At 40.8% G+C, this 22,643-nt stretch overlaps 1 protein-coding gene across 3 annotated transcripts; it reads right to left on the bottom strand.

Annotated features, from left to right (window-relative positions):
• Positions 1-4,447: 4,447 nt before the first annotated feature.
• On the bottom strand, positions 4,448-19,758 carry LOC149084050 (uncharacterized). Of its 3 annotated transcripts, none has more exons than XM_089235441.1 (7): positions 19,402-19,758; positions 15,647-15,779; positions 11,855-11,916; positions 9,447-9,560; positions 7,479-7,532; positions 5,948-5,983; positions 4,448-4,582 (listed from the first exon to the last, which is right to left on the bottom strand). In XM_089235441.1, the coding sequence occupies exons 2-7, from the start codon at positions 15,750-15,752 to the stop codon at positions 4,538-4,540; spliced, it is 417 nt and encodes a 138-aa protein (XP_089091567.1). In that variant the 5' UTR covers positions 15,753-15,779; positions 19,402-19,758; the 3' UTR covers positions 4,448-4,537. The 3 variants fall into 3 exon arrangements, with proteins under 3 accessions (XP_089091567.1, XP_089091568.1, XP_089091569.1); XM_089235442.1 differs by lacking the exon at positions 19,402-19,758 and adding an exon at positions 19,034-19,171; XM_089235443.1 differs by lacking the exon at positions 19,402-19,758 and adding an exon at positions 19,018-19,134.
• Positions 19,759-22,643: the final 2,885 nt, after the last annotated feature.

Raw genomic sequence — 22,643 nt, 5'->3', positions numbered from 1 at the left:
ATTTTGAGAGTTCAGTAAACAAAAGGTTTTTTGTTGAAAAAAATATATATAAATGCAAAACTGTTTTTTATTTTTATAAAATACTTGATTACATACTCCTACCAATAGATAGCAGCACAATTTTTTGAATGTGTGGGAAAAATTTAGTCAAAAGGGAAATTTTTCGAGGGAAATTTTGCTTGACGAGGTTACCATCACTGCGTTGTAGCTGGGTGGTGTATGTGCTCATTTTTTCCGTCGCATTTCATCTTAAAATCGGTGTTCTTTATCAATAACTCTTAATTAATTCATCAAAAGGCTCTTGTCTGGGTTCAATTAATTTGTTTTCGTGTCTCTCTACATCAGCGGTTCTCAACCGGTGCTCCGCGGCAACTGGAGAATAATAAAATAAATCAATAAATTTCATAAACAAACAAAAAAAAAAGAGAAAAAGAGGCCTAAAGAGGGCTCCACCATAGAAATTTTTCACTGAAAAGGGCTTCGCGAGTCAGAAAAGGTTGAGAACCGCTGCTGTACGTCATTTCCTTCTATTGGCGCACGCAAAGGGGCAGGCCCGTCATTTGGGAGGGGGGGGAGGGGTCAGAGGAGGGCCGTTGCTATATACACACAAATATATAAAATTATAAATACATTGACTACATGTTCTTTGCCTCCCGCTGGAAAAAGTTTGCCCCACCTAGAAAAAGTTGAAATGACGGCTCTGCAAAGGGCGGGGGTTTGGGGTTCTAACACCCCCCCCCCCTCGAGCCAAGATTATAGTGTTATTTTTTAGGAAAAACGTTGAAACCCCCCCCCCCCCAGAAGGGGAAAAAAATCTGAAAACCCCCCCTCAAGAAAATTCTGCGTACGCCTATGTTTCCTTCGAGTTTATTCTTCTCTATTTCATCATAATCGAAGATGTCGAATAATTGCGGCTTCCTATAGGATGGCGAGAGAAGAAGCTCATCCGATTAGATTTCCGAAAAATGACAGCAAGTTATAGTAAAATATGTACAGTCGAATCCCGTTATGACGAACTACAAGAGACCAAAGAAATCATTTCGTTATTACGAAATTCCGTTATAAAGGAATTACAGGTATTTGCATTGTTCCTATGTGAACTAATCTGGGGTATTTGAAAAGTGTTCGTTAAAACGAGATTTTCGCTATAACGGTATTCGTTAAAACGGGATTCGACTGCATTTTACAGTTCCAGCTTAGAAATATTTTCCAACATATTAAAAAAAAAATTACAATATCGAAAAAAAATTTCACATTGTATGCTAACTCAATTTCTGTGAATTCAAAACGCCCGTGATCAACGCAGTATAGTGGAGGGGGGGAACTTGAGGTTCTGCCCCCCCCCCCCCGAAATGTGTGGAAATGACTGAAAAAAGGGGAAGAGATGACCAAATCTTGCTCTACCAATGTGGTCTCCCTCCAAATTGAACTTGAAATTTCTGGCAACGGACCTGCCTGTGTTCTGCATCGCAGTTCATTTCAAAAGAGCGTATCAACGATCCGATATTGTTTACTGCTAATCACAGAAATTTATTGTAATGTGCATCCCCCCCCCCCCCCCCCCCCACCATCGCAACCTGTTGCAGGGCCTCTAGCTCAGGCTTTTAACGGTCCCCTTTCTAGTGAATTTACAGCCTGAAAAAAAAAGAGAATTGTCCGGGGGGGGGGCAGGGCTGGAGCTCTGTCAACCCCACCCTTGTAGGGTACACGGTACTGTGCAGAGTCATGAGGTGAGAATATTCTCATGAATGCAAAATTTGGAGAATAATCGAGAATATTCTTTTAAAAATAATAGAAAATATATGTATTAATTTTGTTTATTTTCTAAAATGAAATACAATTCAATTTTCATTGCCAGAAACGTTTTACCATTCAATTCGATTGAGGAAAATATGAATAAAAATTATTTATTCATTCATGCAGCAAAATTTATAATATATTTTGAATAATTCATTTATAAAAATTTATTTTGCTGCTGAGAGAGAATCAAGTTCATTTTTTTCCTATCTTATCCATGTTAAACTCAACTCACTTCACATGAGTCATTCTTATATGATTATTTTTCAGAACATGTTAATAGTGTAAAGTGAGGGACACCTGTACATAATTTCGGCCATTGGCAATTGGAGATAGAATTGAATGTCTGGGGGAAGGGGGGGGGGGCACGATGACGCCAATTCATATCAGGGGCGTAGCCAGAAATGTCGTTCGGGGGGGGGGACCAAATTGATAAAACCATAGATTTGAATATATTTTTCCCTTTTTTCGGCTGTTTTCTCACATTTCGGGGGACAGGACCTCCAAGTCCCACCCTTGGTTCATATATACATGTACATTAGATCAGTCGACTCCACCTTTGCGGGGCTGACGCTGGGGGAGGCAATGGCCCCCGTATCTCCGCTCATGTTTCTGGCACATTAATATTTCCTTTATCCACTGTTTTTAGAATGCTTTACAGCTGGGCTTGACAAATCCAAGGTCATCATAGCGATTAAAAAACTCAAATTAGTTGCCAAAATTGTGTACACGTTGTTAATAAATGACAACATGAACAAGACAACTCAACATTTTGGTGGTTGCTAATGTCTTGGAAAAGTTGAAAGAAATGATATTTTCTTAACCTGTTTTTCTCAGAAAAAAATGTTTGGCTCCTAAAAGTCTTTTCCCGCCACCTTAATTTTTTAGGGATATGCCATGGCCAGCTTTATGGATAGCAAAAGACATTCATTGTTGCGCAGATTGTTTCTCGTAAGTTTGTTATCAGTTTAAACTAAGTAATATTTTCCCTTGCATTTAACATTTTTTTTCATTTTCTTCCAGACGTCAAGCATAGGAAAGATGTGTGTAGAAATCCAATATTAGGTGGGGATTCTCTTGCTGCAAGTTGATTATGATTGCCAATGTTTGCAACCATCATTTCCAGGAATGGTGTTTCATGAACATCAGCCAGAAAGATTGTTTGGTTCATAACGGTATTGCAAATTCCCAAGCCTCATCGCAATGTCAAGCAGGACGTATGGTACCCTTCTCACAGACATCACATGCGTATATCTCCTATAACCATCCAGGGATGCCATTGACGCACAATAACGCGTCAAATACCCGGAATTTCGGAAAAAGACGCATAAAAATTATGTTCAGGTTTCCTCCGGGACGCGTTCTTTCCTAGTTCTAAAGAGGAAGAAGAAAAAAGTAGAAAAAGAAAAACCTCCCAAAAACATTTCCCCTCCTTTTTTTCCCCAAGTATCGTGACCGCGCGACCTTTTTTTTCAGTGGTTTTACTACTTTGTACACTGTATAAACTGTATTGATATATACGCGGGTTGTTGACGAATAAGATGAGGGATATTTAGTTCTTCCCTGAATAGTGTAGTAGGCCGTGTAGTTGTCAAAGTTTGGAGTTTTATTCCCTTGCGGATTTTCTCCCTTCCAGTTACATATCGACGGAAATTACGGCGCTTTCGTGGCTATCTGCTGGCATTCAAAGATAGCGTATATACGGCGTAAATTCGCCTTGTTCCTACAATAGCCACGTTCAAATGTAAAACTTTCCCGAGATCGTGGAAAAAAACCGAATCAAGCCCATAGAATCCTTTGTTACAACCGTAGCTTCCATCGCCCACCAGGGCGCGATATTGCCCACTTTGGGAAACACGGCATTAGAGCATAGTTTCCCAACCTTTTTCCGTCCCATTGCCCCCTTCTTCAGAAATTTTTCCCTCCCATTGCTCGCCCAACGCAATCTAACCCATAGGATCTTATGTTATACTCGTAGTTTCTACCGCCCCCGCCCCCTGGAACATTCCATCGCCCCCCGGGGGCGTTAACACCCACGATGGGAATCTGCATTAGAGCTTTGTGTGGAATGACGGATTTTTCGGATAAGAAATATGACACTAAGTTCAAAATTTTACAACTTGGTCATAAATCATGTTTTTTTTTGTTTAACCCTTCAAGTGGCATTGACGAGATATCTCGCCTGCATAAAAGTCTCTTGTTTTAGCATCCAGAAGCCCAGGTATTTTTAAAGTTGATTTCTCAATGGAAAGCCTATACCCCTTAGACCTTAGTTTGCTCCTACTGAAAATCGGAAGAAAACATACTTCAGTAAAAAAGATATGGCATTATGAAAGAATGTTTAGTGACCTCTAATTGCCACTTAAAGGGTTAAAATGTCAGTATGTTTTTACTCAGTATGACTTCCCATTCTGTAAGTCATCTTCTCAGTATGACTTACCTTCAGTATGACTTACATGACTTCAGTATGACATTACAGGGATGACAGCTGACAACATTTTTTGTGGCTCAAGTTTTTCTTATAAATTGTGCGTGCTTTTATAACGTGCCGCGTGCGTCACTCAATAGAGTAAACACCCTGTATTGATTGCTTATTGTATTAATTGAGAGAGTGTTATATAGATGGAATGAACCACACACACACACACAATCGGAAACACAAACAATCTTTAATAGAAATATTTCTTCTCCAAACAAAAAAGTTCTGTCTCTCCGTGAGAATTTGGTCCAAAACGACTCCTCAGAGAGAAATCCCGATTCCACGTAAAGCGTCCTCCAGGCAAGACTGCGAATGCAAATATTAATCACATAAGTTATTTGAAATTGCATTTATAGCACTATATACACATCTTATTATCATTTTCACGTTACGATAGACCAAGGGTATCCAATCGTTAGGGGGAGAGCGGAATAACGTTACTTAAGTAAAAATGTGCCGCGGGCTGCTTGCGTGTTCTGCCACTGCGGGAACGTGTTGCGAGCGTCACTCAAATGATGTGGAACTGCACCACTGGTCACTTGAGTGATCTGAGAATGTGCGGCTTGTGTCACGCCTCACTCAAATGATGTAGAACTGCTGGTCACTTGAGTGATCTGAAATGTGACACTCAGTTCATTTTTACGAAATTAGGGTGAGGTTGCAGGCTACATCAGATGGCTCCAAGGTGCCACATTCGGCCCAAGGTATAAGCATCTATGCGATAGACTATTGCACCTTATGTTGCTAAAGGCCTATCAAACTACACCGACGTTGAGATAGAATTCGCAACGTCTCTGACGTGACGTGGTAATCACATCACACGTCAGTGTAGTGTGTTTCTGCTTTAAGACAGCCCTGCTCACATTGGCACAAAATCAGGTATTACTTGTATGGAATTCACCTTTAAAATCATAAAGCAGGAGTCGTCCTATGAGCATAGGTGCCGGAACTTAGGGGAGGGGGGGCTGATGTTATTAGAGCCCCCTCCGATAAATTTCGCGGGGTGAGGGGGGGGGCTGAGGCCTCTCCTAATAATTATTGAAAAAACAATACAATTGCAAAAAAACCACTCCCCGCCTCTCCTTCGCAAGGGCTTTAGTCCCGTTAATACGGAAAACTGGCAACTTCATGTGGGCGTCTTTCTGCCAATGAGGTTTATTAAGACATTGCCTACAACGGGAAATTTAACGTTTTTTTTATTTACTGCAGCGCAATCAAAATTTCCCGCGCTTTGAGCATTATAACGTTCGTATTGTTATTGGTAATACAGAGAAATCCAGTTAAAACGAAATTCGAAGGAACGAAAATTTCGCTTGTTATAACCAGAGTTCGATACTACTGTGGAATGAATGAATCAGGGCTTCCACAGAGTATTAGGTTGGCATTACATTATAAAAGTTTTGTAAAAGATCTTTGGTAAAACTTGAAAAAAAAACCCAATATGCCTAATGGTAGCATTTTTCAAGTTTTATAAAATAACTTTTTTCTAAACATTTTACAGTGTAATCCTGGTCTTCGGCAGTTTCTTCAGAAGGAGGTGCATGTTCTTTATGAGGTGCATGTGCGGTTGTGGCAGTAGTTTTCATAAAAAAAAAGTAACAAACTCGTTATAATATTATACATAACATAATAGCTTTTGAAGCAAGCAATTGTAAGAATATTTCTACATACTCTAGCCATCAATAGTCCTCCCAAATTGTGTGTGACCTGAAAAAGACGAGGAAACAAATTACATTCAGTACACATTCACGAAATTAAATTTCTTCTTACCCATTACTTTGACATAGGGGGGGGGGGGGGCTCTTGATAACGGACTGTACGGGACCGAAATTTTTGTCTGGAGATTGTCTGTTAATATACATCATAGTTTCCTAACCTTTTTTTTTTGTCCCATCACCCACTTCTTCAGAATTTTTTCCTCCCGTCGCCCCCCCAATGCAAGCAAACCCATAGGATCCTATGTTATACCCATAGCTTTTATCACCCCCCTGGAACATTCCTCAAGGGGGGCGTTAACGCCCACGTTGGGAATCACTGATATACAGGGTACACAGCAAATAGGGGGGGGGGGTATGTCATTTTACTGGCGAACCATTGATCGTAGAGGCATACTTACAGTTAGAAAGTTTCCAAATAACGTTTAGTAATCAGATATGTAATCCATGTTTCAAAGGGTTGTATAGTTATTAAAATAAAAATTTTAAACTTTTTATACAGTCCCCCCAGTTGCCCCAAAACCCAATTTGATGATGTAAAAAAAAACCCCAAAACCTTTTATACAGTTTCCCAGTTGCCCCAAAACCCAATTAGAAAGTTATTGCCCTGTCTCTCCTGATGCCAAAAAAAAAAACCCCCCACCATATGTTTCCGAGTGCAAAATCCACTGAGATATTCAAATTCAAAAATTAGAAGAAACTTGGAAAAAAAAAACCCAACTCTAATCGTGAGGAAAAACTGTTTAACCTGCATTTAACGCTGTTTCCCCCGCCCCCCCCCCGCATTCGAATATTTCAGTGAATATTGCACTTGGAAACATGAATATTTTTTTGTTGGCATCAGGAGAGACAGGGCAACAACGTTCTAATTGGGTTTTGGGACACGCGGCGACTGTTTAGAAAGTTAATTTTTTTTTTTATTTCAATAAAAAAAATTTAATTTTTCCGTTTGCTATGCACCCTGTATAGCGAAATACATGAAGGCCTTGTTTCAGAATGTCCGATAGCAGGGAGTGTCCGTTATGCAGAGGTTCCTTTGTATAACTCGTTCATTTTGATTAACAGGAGCAATGCAACATTCAGTCGAGCGCAACTGTTATACGGTTGAAATTTCTACAAATCAAATAGTTAGTGCTCATCCAAATGGTTTCTGAGTAAGGCACCCAGCAATCAAAAGAGCGACCTAGAGCGTGTGCAAGCATGAGAGTGACTTAAAGAGTGTGTGTGAGCATGGGATTGATGAAAAGCGTGACTCGGAAACGTACATGTCCTGGAAGGGGTGGAGGGAGGCCAAGCGGGTGGCGAATTCGAGGAACGATTAGTGAAGAAAATTAGACTATAGAATGGGAGGAGGGCGGCCATAAATGCGCCTTTGAATATGCCGTCAAACAGTACCAAGTTTAACTTTTTCTTTAGTGGCCCTCGTACGTGATAATTATATGACATCATAATAGTACTGAGGAAAATGATGACTGTAGTCAACTTACCACTCTCCTGAATGCTCTGTCCGAGTGGAATCGCTTCATCAAACACTTCTGGCCCTTTCGATAGAGGAAAAAAAGACATACATATTACGAGTAACACATTACTTATAATTATGTAACAATAAATGTTTACATAATAATGAATATATTATGTATTAACGTAAAGCCCGGAAGTTTGGCCCTAAAGCCGGGTTTTCCTAGGAGCAAGTTTCCTGCACCGCGCGCAACGTGATTCGCCCAGCGCGATACGCCGTCCACTCACCAATAAGAAAAGCATCATGACCGTTTTCCTACAGAGCGCAATACGCCTCACGACAGCGCTTTACGTCGGGCGTGATTGGCCGACTGCTTCCGATCTGCTTCTGAGCCACCCTGATCTGATACGCCACGCTTGGAAAACACAAACGCGTAGCGTAATTATGTAACACGTTTCTGCCGGCGCGAAATGGTCTAATTTGGTTCACGCGGCGCAAGAAACCTATTCCTTGGAAAACCCGACTTAAAAATGGTTGAAATAGGCAGGCAAAAAGGCACTAAAAATGCCTAAAATAGGCACTAAGAAAAGGCATTTATAATTTATGGAAGGAAGAAAAAACTACTAAAAACTATTATTATGAACTAATAATAAAGTATTGAGGGCCCAAAAAGTAGCTGAAAAATTGGTTGCACTTGGTCCGTCTATTGTTTTAATTATAGTTTATAATAACTGCATTATATTGTCCAAGTTAAATTGATTTCAAGTCCAAAAATAAAATGTTACTAGACCCTCAGACCAGGGCCGTCTTAAAAGCATCATGGGCCCCCGGACCAAGTGGTTTCTCTGAGGCTCTACCAGATAAATTCTAGAACATTTTAACTAGATGTCGTTTTCGTGAGGCCCCTTTACTCTTGGGGACCCATGCGTTCAGACGGCACTGCTCAGAACCAGGCCAATTCCAGGGCCACCATTAAGGCCCGAAGAGGAAAATGATCTGCGGGGGGGGGGGGCTCCCTTGAGTTGCGAATAATTCTCGTTTATTTGTTGTATTATTTGGAAGAATCATTTCTATATAATTGGAAGCACGTCTATCTTGTTCTATTTTTGTGAAATATTATATAATGTATACCGAACTCCTTCAAGCGCGTTGCCCGATGTAGCCGTACTTGACGCACACCCCCTGGTGGCGACTCTGGTCAATTTAATCGAATACTAAATATGTATGTTTAATAAATAGCCATGGTTGTTTGCAGTGCATTTATGGTGCAAGATAAACAAGATGATGTAACAACAACACAGGGGTTCCTGTCTGTTCCCACCCTTCATCGTGTGAACGATGACGTCAATTCATGACCTCTTGGGACGATCATCGGTCCGCTATACACATCATACAACGCTGTCCAATGCCTGAGCGAGACCTATTAAGTGAAGCGTTTGGAGAAGCTAAAAATTTCTTAATTTCCCCTGCTTTTGTAACACGGGCCTGCGTTGCTCTGAAACAAAATCATTCACGTCTAACACCATCCAACAAAGTGTTAGTGCATGGCAACACCAATCTCTCAGATCACTTATGGAGGCTGAAGGGGGAAGGGCTTTCTAATGATCATTAATACTGACAGTTTTTAAAAAGAGCTATGCTTTTGGAGTTCTGAATGCTCAAAATATCCAAATTTTATAGATTATGGGCTCTGAAATTCACTAATAAACTTAAAACTAGGTTAAAATAGGCATTTACGGCAGGAAAAAAAAAAAAAAAGGCATTTATATCAAAAAAAAAGTTTGAAAATAAGCAAAAAAAAGGCATTTATGGCATTTTGCCTGAATTTCCGGGCTCTGGTAATAAGTAATTATGGTAAACCGACTGCGTGCCGATTCCCTGATTTGGTTTTTCTCGAAAAATTCTCGGCTCCGTTAATTAATAGGTAGGTTTTTCATTCTGATTGCCTTTCTCGGTCCACCGCTTTGGAACTGAGAAACTGTTTCACTGTACTAACCTGGAAGATCATGTTAAGGCCATCGGGATTGGTGCAGACCTCATTCACGGCTGTCTCAAGGCCCGTACTGCTACCGACATTCTTAGAAGTACACTGGAAAAACGCTTCTCGCAGCTATGGGGGAAAAAAAATCAATCACCGTTAGGATCGATGAACGCTAAGTGATTAATCACAATATGGTATTACAATGTATAACATGATGGGAAGTTTAAAGAATCTACGATAAATGATATTGTTGTGATCAGTGGCCTATTTACGGGGGGAAGGGGCTTAGCGGGCTATGGTCCAGGTTCAGAGGGGCGGCTAATTTGAGGAGTGAGTATATCCAAGGAAACTAGTTGAATGGGAGAAGGGAATGGGTGAAATTTGTACAACCCTCAATAAATCTATCCCTGCCCAGACAGCAAGAGACTAGGCCAGTAAGTGACTAAAAGAATGAGTAAACATGTGAATGACCTACAGAGCATGGGACATGTTCAGTGAGTGACCTAGACCCAGGGCTGTCTTAAGAACATCCTGGGTTAACGGGAAAAGTGATTTTTCCCGAATCCCCTACCCGGCGCGAGACATGTTTATTTTCGAAAATTTTAAGCAGAAACCCCCCGTGGGCCGTGCCAATACCTTCTAAAGCAGAAGCTTGCTCTAGAAGGTGTTGGCCGTGCCCATGCGTTAAGACAGCATTTCAATAGAGTGTGTGCAAGCATGTGAGTGACCAAAACAGTGTAAAGCATGTGTAACACTGGTGTACTTGGGGCGGCCAAATTCGCGTAGCCCACAGGCGGCAAAACCATAAATGCGCCTCTGATTATGATCGATGTCCATATAATTTCTTTGTGTTATCTATCTTAAACCAGGGGAAACACTCCGTCATCTTGGAAACTTGTTGCGGGCCACTGACGGGATTTTTTTATAACGGTTTACGGGTCACACTAAAATGAAACATTTCGTAATTTTTTGCTTTCAACTTAATTTGCATAATTTTTTTCTTCATTGTGACAACAACATGACAAATTGGTACAAACAGAACAAAAATACATACATTCATAAAAAATGAACATAAAATTAGGAACATTCACTCTGTGACCCCAAGGGACTATGGTGTCCTTCCAGCAGGTCGTCGTCTATAAGAATAGTCTATCTGTTAGTCAAGTGGCAACTGCCCTTACTTCTTTCAACGTATAGTTAACTTATGTTAGGGTTTTGTGGAATTTATTTTACTAAAATGTCAGTCAATATCTTGCAATTACAAAAATTTTCAAAAATAATTAGATTCACACAAATATACCATACACATCAATGAATCCAGCTTCTCAAGCATCATAATTATTGCATAATTGCTTCATAATTTGTCTCTATCTTGCGAATGAATAAATGTTGAAATTGTGGAATTCATATTATTTAATAACGATTTTAAAACGCACGACTTGTTGGGGCACGTGCCCCTCTTACTGCAAATTTTGGGGGGGGGGGGGAGAGGGCCCGAAATCTGCTTTGTATATTTTACTCACTTTTTATTCACAATATTATTTCACTAATTCTATTCACTTTCCAGATAAACGCAGTAGACTACAAAGGCAACGAATCTCTCAATCTTTATTTGGAGCTCGTGTGCACTGAAAGGGGCCGTACATGGACGGCCGGACTCGACTCTGGCCGAGCTCGCAACTGCTGACGCTGCCACCAGATGGCGACTTATGAAAGGATGACGTCACTATCCATACAAAAAACGGAAAGTGAAAGGACGTGGGTTCGATTCCCCGCAAAAAGGAACTTGAATTTTCTCTCTTTCCAAAAATTAATCTTCGCAACAGCCAGTTGTTAAAACCTTGTATGGATAGCGGAGAGAGTGACGCCATTCTTTCATATATATATATACAGGTCGCCAAAAAAGACTTTCGCCATGCTGGAAAAGAGCAATAAACCGAGGAAGAAAAATACTCTGTCTTTCCTATTATTAATATTACACGTACATATTCCTACACTACCCCAAATTGAAAGGGGGGGGGGGGAAGTATCTTTTAAACACCATCTTTTTCCCACTGTTATCTAAATTTGAAACAAAAGCTGATTCCACTTATTGACAGTTTATCTGATAGGTCGGGATGGGAAAAAACCTGTGTTAAGAACAGACCCCATTCATAGAACTCCGTAGCGGAAAACCGGTTTTGGGGTACTTAAAACCGACCATTGAAATCGCCAACGGTTATCTATCCACCAAAATCGGTTTATACGCTGCGGACTTCTGCGGTTGTGGATCTGGCTTAAGGAGAAGTATCGTCGCAAAGTATCTGAGCTCGTCATTGCCAAAATGGTGGGGGAGGGGGGGGGGTGTTTAAGGAGTCGAGATATCTCGTAAATGCCGCCTGGATGTTAAATTGACAGAAAAAAAAAAAATCAAATATACTTACTGAACTGGGCAGTTTACTCACGCAGTTCCATATCGTACTCGCCAGGTTAGAGCCGTTTTGTTCTGAGGGAAATCGGGAAAGAAAAATTATATTAAATGAATCCTTGAACATACACAGTGGAGTCACATTATTACGACCACGAACTTTGACATCAATTGCATGTAGTTAATAAAATAAGAGTCACGACACGAGCGGGCTAGACAATTAAGGATTTTTATGATCCCATTGATGGGATAGAATCCTATCACCGTCACCCTTATGAAGGACTATAATCTAAGACAGGGGTCGGCAACCATTTTTTTAGTGCGGGTTAAAGTAAACCAAAATTTGTATATTAAGAAGACACGTTTCGGGTATATACTTTATATACACTGCTCAAAACAATTAGGGGAGCACATGGTTTTAACAAAATTACGCAAAGATGTATACCGATAAGTAACATAAAATGAATCATCCATAATTTAAAGCCTAGCAGGAAACGGAAGAAGAAAACTTCATATGCAAATCAAAGTTCATGACGTCAAAAACCAGGAAAAAGGAGATAAGGGCAGAAATCGGGATGTTGCAGAAACGTCTGTTTTACTGCCGTAACTGTGAAATTCGATTGCGCAGTATTGTTTTTTGAGACAAGGTGACTTGAGGATGTCTCAACAACGTGATTTACCGGAATCCATGGCATGGCGTGTTATAGGCAGACTGGAATCCGGGCAAACACAACGTAGTGTCGCGGACGCTGTTGGAGTCGCCAGAAGTGTTGTTGCAAGGCTGTGGAATCGATTCCAAGAAACAGGAAATGTTAGACGTCGACCAGGGCAAGGTCGGCCACGCGCCACTACAGCAACTGATGACCGGTATGTACGGTTAACAGCCCGTCGAAACAGAACAGAGAATGCTACGCAGCTGCAAAGACGGTTGCTCTTGGCAACAGGACGAAGGGTGTCCAGCCAAACAGTACGTAATCGGCTTCATGAGGGAGGGCTCTATGCACGTAGGCCAATGGTCTGCATTCCGTTGACCCCACGCCACCGTGCGGCCCGAAGAAGATGGGCTGCTGAACATCGAGATTAGAAGCAACATGATTGGAGCCAAGTGCTGTATACAGACGAGTCCCGATTCAGTCTGGAGTGTGACACCCGACGTGTTCTGGTATGGAGGGACAGGGGCACTCGAAATATCCCCGCATTCGTTCGTGAAAGGTCACAATACAGACGAGCTGGTTGGATGGTATGGGGTGGAATCAGCATACGCGGACGTACGGACCTGCATATCATTCGGAATGGCACTTTGACGGCCCGAAGGTATGCAGACGAGATACTGCGACCTCATGTCATCCCTTACGCTGGAGCCATTGGAGATTCCTTTGTTTTCCGGGATGATAATGCCCGACCGCATAGAGCTCGTCTGGTGGAGAACATGCTTGAAGCTGAAACAATACAGCGTATGGAATGGCCAGCGTGCTCTCCTGACCTGAATCCAATCGAGCATGTTTGGGACATGCTCGGACGACGCATTGCTGCGCGACCAAGGCCGCCTGTTACTGTCCGAGACTTGCAGATTGCACTTCTTGAGGAGTGGAACAGTATTCCTCAAAGTCTGATCGATAACCTCATGGCAAATAGGTGTGCAGCAGTCTTAGCTGTTCAAGGAGACCATACGCCCTATTAAAACTCATGCATCATGTCTAAACAGTACTTTTTTTTATCGTTTACATGTAACCAAATTGTTGCCCTAAATCATCTTTCCATGTTTTCTCCATATTTTCAAAGAATTAAAATTAATTCCAAATTTTTTTACGTCTTTTTTCTGTATTGCGCATTGATACGCGTGTACTATCCATTGTATGCCAATACGTGGCTGTCTCGCACGGTTTTCTTCACTTTTTTGCTTGCTCCCCTAATTGTTTTGAGCAGTGTATATACTGAATATAATTATACTTTATTTTCGGAACTCAAGCGGGTCACTTGAATTATGAAATGTGTCCCTCTGACGCGCGGGCTATAGGTTGCCGAGGCCTGATCTAAGACATAGTTTTCCCACCTTATTGTTCTATCTCACCCCTCTTCAGAAATGTTTTTCTCTCATCACCCCCCTTCCATCTCAAGAGAACCTATAGGATAACATGTTATACCTGTAGTTTCTATCGTCTCCTGGACCGTTTCATCGCCCCCAAGGGAACTATATTGTTCACTTAGGGAAACGCACCATGATCTTCTGGTACAGAGATTCTCTAGGGCCCCCCTGGAAACAGACTTGAAACTCTAGTCATCTCAATTCAGGAACTTGCATGGTGTATTCGATTTTTTTAAATTTTAGTCTCGTGAACGTGAGTTGTTCTTCCTACGCAACCTGCTTCACCTGGTAGGCTCATGCGTTTAGACGACCCAGGGACACCTGAGATAAGATTTTTAACGGATTTTCAACCCCCCAATGCCAAGACTTCTAGCGGGTCTTCAGGAACTATTTTTGAAAATGTATAAAACACAGTAAAATAGTTATAAAAAGGTTCACGATGGGTCTGTAGGCTTCTAGCCTAGGCCTCTGTGCCGTGTCACAGCCCTTTGTGAGGAGTTCGTTTATAGATATTGAAAGGGACGCCAATTTTTTTCGCATCAAGACACAAAATGTCCAAGTCCGGTGTGTATGGGTAGATGCGTATTTACACGGGGGCTTAGTGGGCTATAGCCCAAGGCGGAAAATTCGGATGGGCGGCAAATTTGAGGAATGAGTGGTAAAGAGAACTAGAGAGGTTAGAATGGGAGATAAACTTGGTAAAGAGCTTTTTAGCTGACAAGCGGTAAAACCATAAGCCTGCCTCTGCCTGGAGAGCGAGGCACTAGGTCAGTGAATGACCAAACGAGTGAACTAAAGGGTTTGTAAGCACGTGAGTGAACAAAAACGTATGTCAGCATGTGAGGGATCAAGAAAAGTGTCCAACAGAGCTAAGAACCTGTCAGTGAGTGACTAAAAAAGTGACCTAGAGAGCGTGGGAAGAGGTCAGTGACAGACGAAAAGAATGATCTAGGGAGTGTCTGAGCGTGAAAGTGACCTGGAGATCGAGAGGACAAGGTCAATACATGACCAAAAGAGGGTGTAAGCATGTGAACAACCAAAAGAATAACCTAGAGAGCGAGTGGCTAAATCAGAAACCGTCGAAAAAAAGTGAGCTGAAGAGTTTTTGAGTTGGAATGACCTAGTGATCAAGGGGCCAGGTCAGTGAGTGACCAAGAAAGTGTGCAAGCATGTGAAGGACTAAAGAGGTAGGGCCTACAGAGCAAGGTACTATGAGCGACCAAAAGAGTGACCTAGAACATGTGCAAGCATGTAAGTGCCCAAAACAGTGAGTGAACATAAGATTGATCTAAAGACAGAAGTGTACTTATCGGGGCGGGAGGCAAAGTGGGTTATGGGTGCAGGGCTGCGAATTTTAGTGAACAAAATTAGACTCGAATGGGAGAAGGTCGGAAAAATTCGTGTGCCCCTCCCATAGAGTGGCGAAACCATAAATACGCCTCAGCGTATGGAACTTTCAAGAACCGTAACACAACACATGCATGGCCCTGAAATGTTTGAAAATTGTAGAAAGAGTATCACCAAGACTTCTAAGTACATTTCTCTCTGTTCCCATTTCTCCACCAAGTCGTACCCTCGACCCATAGCCCTGGACCAGTATCTACTAGTAATCACGTGCTTCCAGCGAAGAAGAAGCAGACATTTTTCTACAAATGTATTCATACAATGGGATATTAAAACATAACCTTTTTAAAATTTGGTGAGTAGTTGAGGGCCACTCACCGCATGCGGTAGCAAACGCTTGTTTAATTTGAGGAGTGATTTGAGATTGAGCCTCGCAATAGGCCACCAAGACCATCACCAACCCGAGGACCATGACCTTCACCATATCGTGAATGCAATAAATTTCCGGTGGCTGAAAACAAACAATATGGAAATTATTACTCTTATAATTATTACTTCATAATTGCCGATGCGAGTTTTTGAGATGGAAATATTGTGAATACAGACAGGTACAATATGTAAAAATGCCAATTTTTCGCTTTTTTGTACACGAAGTGGAGGACTATATTATATCGAGAAAAAATATGGGAAATAGTACATATAGATGCATTACCGTAATTTTGTCGACCGAATTGCCAATTATTGCTAAGTTTGCTGAAAAATTTCCAATGGCGGGAAATAAAGAGCCGATGAAAATCGCAGCGATTTCACGAATAAATGTGATTGAAATGTATTTCTCACAAAAAAAAGTAGTAATTATTGAGAAAATTTCTTACAAATTGCTCTTCGCGGTAGATAATGGTTGTAGTTGCATCTGCAGTGAATTTTTAAAAAAAAAAGGGGGGGGGGGAGCGTGAGAAATACAGAGTGATTATAATTAAAGTTTCCGAAAGAGAGAGAGATGACTCCGAGTAGATTTTCTCGAAAATTGCTTATCCGAATACAGCCAGATTTTTAGCATAGCTTAATGAGATCATGGGAGAGAGATTTATGAAATTTAAAAAAAAAAAGTTTAATTTTTGACCACCAGGCGAACAAGTGGCGCTTTTTTTATTGCATTTTACATTTTCCCATGGTCCAAATAGTGTATATACCAAGTTTCAATGAAATACATCCTCCAGAACAGGGTCTGTATATTGAAACTACTCAGACCTATATAGCGCCTGGAGAATGTATTCCATTGAAATTTGGTATGTACACTATATGGACCACGGGAAAAAGGAAAATCCAATAAATAAAAGCTGTAAAATGCAATTAAGAAAAAGCCAATTTTCCACCTGGTGGTCGAAAATTGAACTATTTTTTTATTTCATTAATCTCTCCCATGGTCTCATTAAGATATTGTAAAAAAATTGGTTGTAATATATAAAGTATAAGTAAAAAAAGTATATAATAATAATACTGTAAAATGAGCAGTTTTGGAGATGAATACTCGTATTTATAGTCATAATCATAATACAATTTCGCATTTTTACGTTGATTCGAGCTACTCATTCAGCAGTCTTGCGACCTGAAGCGTTCTTACCCAGTGACGAGTTCTACTACAGCTACTAAACAGCACATGTACCTGGTAAATATTCCTCTGTGGAACTTCTAAAGAATTGGAGCATGTCGGAAGTGCACCTAGCGATTTAAGTTTGTTTTGTGTTCTAGTTTGTGTTGGTATATTCCAATGATATAGAGGCCGCATTAGCATTTACAGGACACCCTGTGTACTGATTACAAAATAGTATTTCAGTTTTATGCGAATGTTTTCACAAGTTCTACTGTCGCGAAAGCGCAGCTGGTACATGGCCTACGAACAAGTGGTAAGTCAAAACTATGGCACGGTATAAGAGCATAAATGATCACTAGGCCTGTGCCGTCTTAACAGCACCATTGATCCTCAGGCAAAGTGATATTTTGAGTCCCATGTACAGATGGAAGTATCCGCTCACCAATTAACATACTTCTTGTCAAAAATCAGGATACATATCTCACATTATCACGAGTCCCTCATGCACTTGATACCAGGGCTGCGTAGAGTCATCTACATACACTTGAGTCTGAGAACAGGAGCCTATCAAGTTCTAGTTGGTATATTCCACTATTGGCCCTGATAAGATACCTTAAAAAAAAAATTTGCTGTCTCCTTTGGCGTTCTTTTCGGTCTTTCACAATGATGTAACAACTTGGATGTATTATATATATGTACATAGGCTATAATTAGCATATTATAATTTGTATAATTATAGTAGTTTAAGATCCAGATATTTAAATTAGGTAGAATCACTGTCAATACCACTTACATACAATAAATGTAACTTTCAGATGAGATTCCCTACTCATCTAGTAAAATAAGATACAAGGGAATATAGCAATCCTCTCTAGAGGCACCTGAAATTCTATGGAATTTCAAATCATCGTCTACCAACCATAGGGCATTATATGCACTACTGTATCAGATTGGCAGGGACATGACTCAGGGGGGTATGCACTGCATCATATTGTAGTTGGAAACCCGATTCCACCAAACAAGGTTTCTCGGTATAACCCATAACATGAGGTTTCGAATTCTATTATTACGCATCAAACAACATCCCTAGAGAGCTATCCCTAGATAATATCATCAATATTATCCCGTATAAAAAACGTATATATAATTATCGATTATATTAATTGTGGAGATGGAGATTAAAGGAAGAAAATTCATCTCTGCCCCCACGGGGAATCAAACCCCGGTATCTCGCTTGCCGGACGAGTGCTCTTGCTCCCGTCCGGCTTAATTTCCTGCACACTGTATTTTCACTCTCAAAATTGGTGAAAAGTAATTTTTGGACACCTTTTGAGCATTTTTCTAAATTGAAATCATACCTCTACGACAGACGTTGGGTGAGATAGAGGCCGCGTGCACTATGAGTAATCTTTGACGTATCAATAAATATTGGTTTTTGCCGGAGATGCCCTGCATCTCCCCACTCCGGGGGGACTGAAGAGCTTACGTTGCTTCTTGCGATAGAGACTGGGTTTCTCCAGTTAAAACATAGGCAACAAGACGGCAATAACTTTCTAATCGGAAGTTAGAGGAGGGAAAGGGCGCCGTGTAAAAATTGAGATTTTTCATTTTGTGACACACTGCATTTTCACTCTCAAAATTGGTGAAAAGTCATTTTTGGACACCTTTTGAGCATTTTTCTAAATTGAAATCATACCTCTACGACAGACGTTGGGTGAGATAGAGGCCGCGTTAGCACTTACAGGACGCCCTGAATAAGTTCTGATAAATATAATCGGCCTAGCTCTGTTCGTCGCCATTGACAAAGTACCGTGAAGCCCCAGGAGGCTCGACGAGAATCACCATGCTCCCCCCCCCATATCCTGGACCTGGAGCAGCGCCCCTAGACTGGGATCTTTTGCGGCCCCCCCCCCGACAAGACTTTCACGGGGCTTCTTTATGATGCATTTATAGCGTGAAAAAACAAAAAAGTAGTGAAAATTGTCCCGGGCCCCGGGTCTGGAGCCTTGTCAGCCCACCCCTTGTGGGGGGCCACGAGAATCACTAGTGTCTAAAGTCAGCCAATCAATAAATTTCAGAGGATATACTAGTCCATAATACAAAATAATTTAAATAATCAAGATACGATAACATATTCAAATAGCAAAAAACTCACTGGGAAACGAACTTACGCCAAATTGGAAAACAAATATTCTCCGATGATAATTCGATACAACAACTTTTCCTCTCGTTTGAACGAATATTCGAGATCGAATCGGATCACCAGTGAAATGAGATCCCAGGTAAAAAATCACGCTGATTTATAATGGTTTAAAAAAGCACCATTACACAGCGGGTGGAATTCCAATGAATAGGAAAAATTCCTACTAACGTGTCTAAAAAACACATGTCCATTCAAATCACTTGACATTTCAATGTCGCGTCCAACCTCACGCTACGTACCACGGGGACCTTGAACAGATAACACACACACACACACACAAAAACCGATCTCTACATTAATTAACACAAAAGAAGTGGTAATTATTATAAAACTCACCTTTCCCCGTCGAGTTTCAGGTTACGAATACTCGCTTAAAATTGAAAAAGACAGTGAAGATTTTCCTTCCAGTTTCTCTTCACGGATGATATTGCCAAATATATCCGACTTGGATAGCGTTCAATGACAGAAAGACCGATGAATCTACGATCCCCCTACAAATACGTTTCGCGCGAACAGTTTGAGAAATTGTAAGTCATTGGTCACGTGACTTCGGGAATTTTTTGATCGAAACTCATTCAATGTATATCGCAAGACATAATGTTTAGGATTGGTGTGTGTTTTTTTCAAGGTTACTAAGTTATTACAGCGGCTTACAAAATGTAAGAACTGCTGACGAGGACTAATAAATTACGCATTTTTGCCGAATTCCATCACGGTTTTTTTGCCAACGAGGCATTCCGTTGTGTTGAGACGTGTGTCGTTGTTCCCTCTTCCCTGAACTGGATAAAATGTTGTCCTTTATATTAAATTTGCGTTGAACTAGAACTGAATTTTAAATAGGTGTTTAGGTTCATTAACGAGGGAATTTCGTAATTTCGTGGTTTATGATTGGGGCCGTTCAAGTATTACGTCAGCATCGATGGGGGGGGGGGGAAGGATTTGCTGACTTTTGATGACAAGGGGGGGGGGAGGATGGGGTTTGAATGATGCTTACGTCATCAACCACCCATTATGGAAATATGAAATATTTTTAATGACATCTTAATCGGTGCGCCAAAAACGAGAAAAACCTTTCGATAGTTTGTGGGCAATTGAAGTAACATCTCCCCCATTGATAAGTGCCCTACAGAACCACTTTAGTGATCTCTAAATGTTTCGTGGATCAATTGATCTGGAAATGCGTCCGGGTCGCTTAAGTGCTCTGGAATTGTGCCACGCATCGCTCAAGTGATCCGTAAATTATATGCCGTGGATCACTTAAATAATCTGAGAATGTGCCGCGGGTAACTTGAGTGATGTAGAACCGCACTGGGGGGCCACTTAAGTGCTCTAAAACGACGTCGCATGTCACTCAAGGGGCTGTGAGCGGTTCTATCTATCTATCTATCACTCAAGGGATCTCTAAATGTGCCACGGGCCCCTTAAATGTTCTGTAATTGTACCACGGGACACTTAAGTGATCTGTAAATGTGCCGCTTAGTTCAGTTTTACAAAATTAGGTTTGAGGAGGGCAGGCCGCATCAGATAACCCCCCCGGGGCCGTATTTGGTCCGCGGGCCAAGGGCGTTTAGGCGATTTATCATTATAAAGTATGTATTAGAGGGTAGGTCGCAATGAATTAATTGAAGATGAATTTTGAGTTCATAGCCTTCAAATAACATTGAAATAATTGACAGAAATTGATTATAATAACATATAAAGGTATTTTCTTCCGAAATTTTAATTAAAAGAATATTTTTGCATAAAAAAAAAAAATTTTGATCGTCGGGGGGGGGGGGAAGCGCGAGCCTCTCCATGCCCACTCTTCCCCCCCCCCCCCATGTACGTCTCTGATCCCACCAATATGCGTCAGGATTCAGAGGGGCAGAGCTGATGACGAAATTTTGCTGACGGGGGGGGGGAAAGGGGGTCAGAGTTTTGCTGACAAGGGGGGGGGGAGAAGGAGTCAAAAATGGCTAAAAATTTGCTTACGTAATACTTGAACGACCCCTTTGGTGTTTTCACATTTGGAAATCGCTTATAGTTATAACTAGGGGCTAGGATTTTCTTTATGCCCTAAAAAAAACTAAAAATATGCCCTTGAAAAAGTTGGAATACTGTATGCCCTAAACAACTTCAAATACGGTACACTGTATGTCGTAAAAATTTTAAATACAGTTGACCCTAAAAAGAAACATGAAATAATGTAAATAATTAAAACTTGAAATAATGTAAACCAGAAAAACTTGAAATAATGTTCGGCCCAAACAACTGGAAATATGGTGCTGTAAGCTCTAAAAAACTTGAAATGCTGTATGCCCTAAAAAAGTCGAAACACTTTATGCCCAAAAACATGATATATATATATTCCCAATAATTTGAAATAATGTATACTCTAAAAACTTGCAATACCGTTTGCCCTAAAAAAACTTGAAATACTGTATGCAGTGGCATACTGACGAATGGGGCCCACCCGAGCACCCGAGAGCCTCAAGAGAAGAAGGGGGGGGGGGCCCTCACAAAAATGAGATCAAGTTGAAATTTTCGAGAATTTGCCCCCATAGGGCTTCAGAAAGACCACTTTGCTCGAGGCCTATGATACTTTCCCCTAAACAAAATCTCAAAATATGCCCTTAAAAAATTGGTCTTATGAAAGAGTTGTCGTCATATTAAATTTCAGATGAACTTGAACTGATTTCAAAATAAGTGCTATATATCAGCATACACCCTATTTTATTTTTAGGGCGTGAATTTCGTGGATTTTGTGTACAATTTTTGTATTTGAGCGGAAAAAAATCGCTTTTATTAGCGTTATGGTTACTACCGTATGTTTGAACAAGAAAAATTCATGTTCGTTATTTTAAACTTGGCGGAAAATCCAGGGTGTCCAGTGTCCAAATTCGGCCTTTATCTCATGAATCGTTCGTCGTAGAGGTATGGTCTCTATTAAAAAAAAAAGTGGCCATAATGTGTTCAGAAACCGGTCTCTACCGGGTTTGAGAGTGAAAATACAGCGTGTGTCACAAAATAAGAATAAAAAATCGTAATTTCTATACGGTCTCCTCTAACTTCTAATTAGGAAGTTGTTTTGCCCTGTCTCTTTCATCAGGATAAAAAAAAAATAATAATTCACGTTTTCTAAGTGCAATTATTCAGTGAGATACTTGAATTTGAAAATTGAAGAAAAAGTGGGAAAGAAAAGGCCTTTTAGAAGTCGGGACCCTTGACACGCGCCCGGTGCTCCCGCCGTTAAATCCGCCTCTGATTTTCACTCTCAAAACTGGTACAGGGTGGTTTAAGCTTTTTGAGCTTTTTTTTTTTTTTAAATTGGACCTTACCCTCTACGACGGACAATTGAGGCCAGTCCGTTAACCACTGCAGTTTTCATGAATCTGGATGCTAACCTTGGAACCAAGCTTCTCCGAAGTAGCAATGTTCGCAGACGGGAGACAATTTTTCCCCTCGCTAATACAGCCTGTATTTCAAAAATTCAAATACATTTTTTTCCTCCAATTTTATCGTATCAGGCATTCGCCCGAGCTCTGGCAAATATTCAAAGTAGCTCTTTGTTTAAGTTCGGGGCCTGATTTCTTTGCAAC

Source organism: Pholcus phalangioides, unplaced genomic scaffold (assembly GCF_987345545.1).
Source record: "Pholcus phalangioides strain wild (caught in Gottingen) unplaced genomic scaffold, Ppha-v1.0 ptg000008l_1, whole genome shotgun sequence".
Classification (NCBI taxonomy): domain Eukaryota; kingdom Metazoa; phylum Arthropoda; class Arachnida; order Araneae; family Pholcidae; genus Pholcus; species Pholcus phalangioides.
This window is presented reverse-complemented; position numbering and strand designations above follow the sequence as displayed.

What these genes read in the sequence shown, in the direction of transcription:
- LOC149084050 (XM_089235441.1), bottom strand. Translation starts at nt 15,752, where the DNA reads ATGGTGAAGGTCATGGTCCTCGGGTTGGTGATGGTCTTGGTGGCCTAT. An exon ending in ACAGAGCATTCAGGAGAGTG is followed by an intron (nt 5,984 to 7,478) that starts GTAAGTTGACTA and finishes CGTCTTTTTCAG; the next exon opens with GTCACACACAATTTGGGAGG. An exon ending in GAGGACTATTGATGGCTAGA is followed by an intron (nt 4,583 to 5,947) that starts GTATGTAGAAAT and finishes TTGCATTCGCAG; the next exon opens with TCTTGCCTGGAGGACGCTTT.